The 6,189-nt window shown below is 44.1% G+C and overlaps 1 protein-coding gene across 1 annotated transcript; it reads right to left on the bottom strand.

Moving 5' to 3' along the window:
* Positions 1-545: 545 nt before the first annotated feature.
* On the bottom strand, positions 546-4,150 carry si:dkeyp-72h1.1 (uncharacterized protein LOC799956 homolog). The gene is made up of 4 exons (XM_049590044.1): positions 3,928-4,150; positions 1,401-1,512; positions 1,120-1,264; positions 546-914 (listed from the first exon to the last, which is right to left on the bottom strand). The coding sequence occupies exons 2-4, from the start codon at positions 1,470-1,472 to the stop codon at positions 862-864; spliced, it is 270 nt and encodes an 89-aa protein (XP_049446001.1). The 5' UTR covers positions 1,473-1,512; positions 3,928-4,150; the 3' UTR covers positions 546-861.
* Between the last annotated feature and the right edge of the window lie 2,039 nt (positions 4,151-6,189).

Here is a 6,189-nt window from a genome sequence, read left to right on the forward strand (position 1 = left end):
CACTGTGTTTGCAAATCTCCAATAAACCAAAGCGCAGGGTGGACAGGTCTGCACGCCAGTGATTATTCCAACGCTTGGAGAATTAATATTTAGCACTACAAATGTGTAAGTAGTCTTTGTCTGCTTTGAATAACTACTAAACACATGTTTGTGTGTGTTGTGACCTCTCTCAGCCACCGGAGAGGTTGATTTTTTTGTTGAATACAACGACCATTCTCTCGCGACTCGCACAAAAAATCGGCGTCTCTTCTATTTTCGAGCTTGCTCGCAAAAGCAGCGCAACTCGAGCAGCGGCTAGAATGGATGCAGTGTGAATGCTCTAACATGTTAACATGCTGGCCGAAATGAAAACGCGAGTACACAGCGACCATCTGCGAGCGTTACGCAAACCCATCATTTGTGATGTAAATGAGGTCTGAGGCTGCTGCACGTTCACACACCTGCTCAACAAAACAGTGACGTCACAGGTTCAAGATGCTTCTTGTTCTGATGCTTCTCTTAACGTACAGTGACCTAAAATATTATAACCACGTAAATAGAAACACACGTGAGATTATTTTCATGTTTGTTAGTTTAATAAGTTTTAATAAAGTTTATAAAGTCAACATAATGTGTGATCGTGGATCACAGCGTCGGTAATATAACATAATATACGCAGGTCATCATCCCGGAATCCTCTGGGGCCCATCGCCTCCTCAAACTTTTTAAAATTTAATTTCTCCTCGTGGATTGGCTCAGGGTGTCCTGGTCTGACTCCGCCCCCTGATCTGGGGGTGGGGCTACGGCTGAGTTTGCCGCGCCCCGCATCACAAAGTCCTTCACACTGATTGGCTGAAGAAGAAGCCACGTCAGTCAGAGGTTTTAAACTCCGCCCATAACCTGCTCCTCTGGCCCCGCCTCCTCCACAGGTACACCTGAGAAATAAACACCTGATGATGTCACTCACTCTGGCTCAGGTACACTGATTATTGATTATAAGTGATTATTGATAATCAATCACTGATTATTTACAATGAAAAGAAAAATTACTGGTTATTGCTGATCAATCAAACTGTGACAATAAGTCAGTCAATACTTTGTGATGACAATGAATCTTCCTCTAATGTCGGACGACCTCACCTGTCTTCTGGGTGTGGCCTTCTCTGACATCACAGCTGACATCATCAGGAGGCCAGCGGAGCTCGCCGCTTTCCACCTGTCCTCCATCTGTCTGCTCCACCACGATGGAGGGCAGACGCCTGGAGAGTTTGGGAAAACAGTCCACCTGAAGGAGGAAGAGGAGGAGGAGGAGGAGGAGGAGGAGGAGGAAACCAATCAGAGAGCTTGGTGACTTCAGGAGGACTCACCTGTTGGAGTCTCTGAGCTCACATCGTGTGTGTGTGTGTGTGTGTGTGCTTCACCTGCAGAGCCAGTACATCCTCTCCTGAAGCTCCACCCACCGTTGAGTCGCAGGTGTTCATCACCTCTGTCATCTCAGCCAATCAGAATGTAAAGACAACAGGAAACAGGAAGCTGAGGGACAAAATAAAATTAACAAAATAAAAGACTGGAGCCGTTTCTCAATATGTGTTCTTGTGACACGTCATCAGTCACAGCCCAAGTGCTGTTCCAATTCAAAGTTCACATCTGGCCAAGTTCAGTCCAAATTCCCGGATGTGTTCTCGCCACGCCCATTTCACCGGGGATGCATCGGAACAGACTTGTGTGGACTTCAGACAGCCAGGTATCCCAGCATGCATTTAGCAGCAATCATTGGAAAATAACAAGTGAGGGAAAGATGTAATTACTGATATGTGACTGTTGTGTTGTCACTGAACGTAGTGTTTTCATGCGTAGTTTAAACTCGTGGTCGATGTTTTAACACAGAGCCCAGTTGAATGTGAGGTCCGCTAGATGACAGCGGTGTCAGCGCTCATAGATAATAAACATGTGTACGAGCGCTCAGGCTGCCCCACCGAGAGCAGCAGTGCTCTGGTCGTCCTTTTAAACTCGTCACTGATATCTCTGTAGTGGTTAAATATGACGTGTAATCTGTTTGGGGAATGTCTAATGGGCAACATTCAGTCTCACTATATAAGATATATTATTATATTATTAAATGTTCTTTGTATTCTTTTGCTTATTGATGTGTTTTTACCATTCAATAATGATTTTAAGAATTTATTGTAATTTATTTATTGTATTTAAAGATTAATTGTCTTTATTGTAGTATTTATTCAACAGCATTTTAAATATTGATTATCTGATATGAATCGTATTCCTGATGTCTGAATAAACTTCTCCTCTGAACATCTGACCTGTTTGATCCATTTATATTGGTGAGCACAGACTAAATGACAAACTGCTGTCAGTGTAATCCAGTACAGTTCAACAGCACCACAATCTACAACTCAACACGTCAATAAAATGTCAGACTGAATATTAAACTGCTGTTGTTTGTTCTAGGTGTACCAAGTAAACTGTCACGTCTCCATAAAAATGTAGACAGAAAGCATAATGATGAGACAAATGCAGTGAGGGACAGTAACTAAGTATATTTACTCAAGTAGCTACTGTACTTAAGTACAAATCTGATGTACTTTATCCTCCTCAGCCTGCAGGTATAGAAATCCTGCTACAATAACTGCACCAAGACGTCTTCTCCAATCCATGTAAATTATTGATTTTTGATCTCCATCTCGTCAATGCTCAAGATCACAGAGTCTCGCGTGGATTTGCCAAGTCCACAAGTCCGAACTGCTGAACATGAGTATTAAGAAACGGCTTGTGAATAGAAAAGGACCTGATTCACCTCTAAACAGACACAGGTCTCTGTACAGGTCTCTGTACAGGTCTCTGGTCAGGTCTCTGCTCAGGTCTCTGGTCAGGTCTCTGTACAGGTCTCTGCTCAGGTCTCTGGTCAGGTCTCTGTACAGGTCTCTGGTCAGGTCTCTGTACAGGTCTCTGGTCAGGTCTCTGGTCAGGTCTCTGTACAGGTCTCTGCTCAGGTCTCTGGTCAGGTCTCTGGTCAGGTCTCTGTACAGGTCTCTGTACAGGTCTCTGTACAGGTCTCTGCTCAGGTCTCTGCTCAGGTCTCTGTACAGGTCTCTGTACAGGTCTCTGGTCAGGTCTCTGGTCAGGTCTCTGTACAGGTCTCTGTACAGGTCTCTGGTCAGGTCTCTGGTCAGGTCTCTGCTCAGGTCTCTGCTCAGGTCTCTGTACAGGTCTCTGTACAGGTCTCTGCTCAGGTCTCTGCTCAGGTCTCTGTACAGGTCTCTGTACAGGTCTCTGGTCAGGTCTCTGGTCAGGTCTCTGCTCAGGTCTCTGCTCAGGTCTCTGCTCAGGTCTCTGTACAGGTCTCTGTACAGGTCTCTGGTCAGGTCTCTGGTCAGGTCTCTGTACAGGTCTCTGGTCAGGTCTCTGGTCAGGTCTCTGTACAGGTCTCTGTACGAGTTGTCTCAGTCTCTCTGATGTCTGGTTCAGATTCGTTCAGGTAAAATGAACCTTTGGAAACTTTTGGATTATTTAACACAATTAATGAGCTCTTTTTTTCCACTGCAGGAGGGAACCCTGAACACATCACAGCTGACAGACAAACAGCCACATCACCATGGCAACTGACATGTTATTATATTAAGGAACTTCTTTACTTCCTGTTTTTTAACCACAGGGTTCTGCTTCGCTTCACACAGAAACATCTTACACTTAAATCCACCAACTGACCCTGAAGAACAAACCTGAAAAACTCAGAACACAGAACTTTGTTTATTTATTTATTTACAGAACTTTGTTTATTTATTTATTTACAGAACTTTGTTTATTTATTTATTTACAGAACTTTGTTTATTTATTTATTTACAGAAGTCTGGTTTACTGTCGGTACACAGGAGATGGTGTACACTGCTATACACACTGATTATTAAAATAAGTAAAGAAGACTTTACCCACCTTATGATGATGATGATGATGATGATGATGATGGTGATGATGATGATGATGATGATGATGATGATGATGGTGATGATGATGATGATGATGTAGTAAATAATAATAAAAGTAATCCCACAGAGGTTGAAGCTTGTTGTTGGTCTGACAGACGACTGCTGCTCTCTGTTTGACTTCAGGTGTCTCTTCCTGTGTGTGTGTGTGTGTGTGTGTGTGTGTGTGTGTGTGTGTGTGTGTGTGTGTGTGTGTGTGTGGATTGCATGTCGTCCTGATTTGACTGCGTCTGTGTGATTTGGTTTCAGAGTGTCGTCACTGTCAGATGTGATTAACAGGGGTTTTTATTTTAGAGACAGAAGCTGCTTCTCTGCCTCATTCCTCACTGTGTTGATTATGGGATGTATTATCTACATATACATATGAATGCACCCTCACAGTGTCTGCATGCTCTGGACTCTGTGTATCATGGTGCACTGGGATTTATCGAAGCTAGTTAAAGCCCAGTTTCAGGAATGGGAACACACACCAATCACAGCCTTCTAGCCTACAATATAAGCAGAACCAACCCTTTCCTCAGTCTCTCGCTGCTGCATTCACATCCCTCCCTCCCACCCTCTTTCACCTTGTCTCCCTGTCTCCTCTCCTCTAGGACACTAGGGGTTCATCGATGCCCGGGCGCCACTACAGACCTCCACATCTCCCCACACCGCACTCAATAATCCATCCATCCATCCAATTCATTGTTGTCCAATAAATCTTCTAAAACGTATCTGATTGGTTGCGTGTTCCTTGCTCGTGAATTACCAACTGTAAGACACTAAAGCTGAGTTATACTTGTGCAGCAGAGCCTACGCTGTTATGGTCATTTATACGTGTGTGTGAGGCATTCAAGGAACCCATCGGCTGTATTCAGCGTCTGACTTCCGGCGGACACCGAATACAGCTGATGGGGCAGACCCCCGATTTTTTGGCAGTCCGGTTTGATTTGGGTGGAGGAGACGAACTTCCGTTTCCGACTTCCATTTATATATAAGTAAATATGCTGCTATATAGTCTGTATATAGAGACTGGAACACTAGATGGTGGCAGAGGTTTCTGTGAAGTGCTGTAAAGTTTAGTTGATTCAAAACACACATTAAACACACATTAAACACACATTAAACATGGCTTAATAGAGACAGTGTCAAACACAAATCAGCTTCACTATAACTCGCAGCATTCACAGACAAACACTTGTCTTTATCTGGACACATTTTCCCCACAAATACAACATGCTAACGTTATTAGCACAAGCCTATGGCATTTTACATTGTATAAATTAGCCTAGCAGCTAGCAGAGATTTCCTCTGCTTATAGAGGGTGAAGATGGTGCAGTGAGTCCAGGTGGTGTGAGAGGGTGAGGATGGTGCAGTGAGTCCAGGTGGTGTGAGAGGGTGAGGATGGTGCAGTGAGTCCAGGTGGTGTGAGAGGGTGAGGATGGTGTGTCCCACTGACCTCATCATCCTCCTCCTTCGTCTATTATTGATCACAGCTGCATCGATTATTAAACCTGACCACTGATCATGTTACATCACACACACACAATCTCTGTCCCAGCTCACATCTGATTGGCTACTAGCACTGTGATGTCATCAGTGCAGCTCAGACACTAACACCACATGAGTTCTGGTTCATGAAGCGGTTCTGTTCAGGACTCTCTGAGGCGCAGCCTGTGTTTCCACCTGTTTTAATCAGAACCACTGTGATCAAGGATGTGACATCAGCGCAGGGCGTCGCACGGTGTCGGGCTCATTATTCTAAAAATGTAATAGATTACTCATTACTGGTTACTCGTGAATATATTGTTTTTACCTGGAGGTCTTCAACTGTCTGTGACCAGTATTTTCCCAACACTCTGACAGACGGAGAGTCGCTTGTGGAGCAACATTTCCTCCACCACAGGCTCCATCACCTCTCTGTAGCATTAGTGTTATCACCACAGCTGTAATCGCACCGTGCTAACCAAGCTAGCAGCTACTGTTAAAGTTAGCTCTCGTCCAAATAAGGTCACTACTGGCTCCAAAAATCCAAAACACCGAACCTAAGGTTTTAAAATGTGAGTCCACACACCAACAGATGATGTCACTGAAGACACATCTGGTATTTTACACAGTCTGTGGTTCCATGTTGGTGGAACAGGAGTATCAGGTGGTGACGGATGGGTCGATACCAAAACATCAATATTCTAGATACTACCTTTTTATTTTGATGATTAATCCTGCTGTCAAT

The sequence above is a fragment of the Epinephelus fuscoguttatus genome, linkage group LG11 (genome assembly GCF_011397635.1).
Source record: "Epinephelus fuscoguttatus linkage group LG11, E.fuscoguttatus.final_Chr_v1".
Taxonomy (NCBI): domain Eukaryota; kingdom Metazoa; phylum Chordata; class Actinopteri; order Perciformes; family Serranidae; genus Epinephelus; species Epinephelus fuscoguttatus.

Bases quoted from the DNA above. Each gene is read 5' to 3' on its own strand.
- si:dkeyp-72h1.1 (XM_049590044.1), bottom strand. From the start codon at position 1,472: ATGACAGAGGTGATGAACACCTGCGACTCAACGGTGGGTGGAGCTTCA. The intron at 1,265-1,400 runs GTGAAGCACACA...TTCCTCCTTCAG, and splicing joins AGGATGTACTGGCTCTGCAG to GTGGACTGTTTTCCCAAACT. The intron at 915-1,119 runs GTGAGGTCGTCC...TTTATTTCTCAG, and splicing joins AGGCCACACCCAGAAGACAG to GTGTACCTGTGGAGGAGGCG.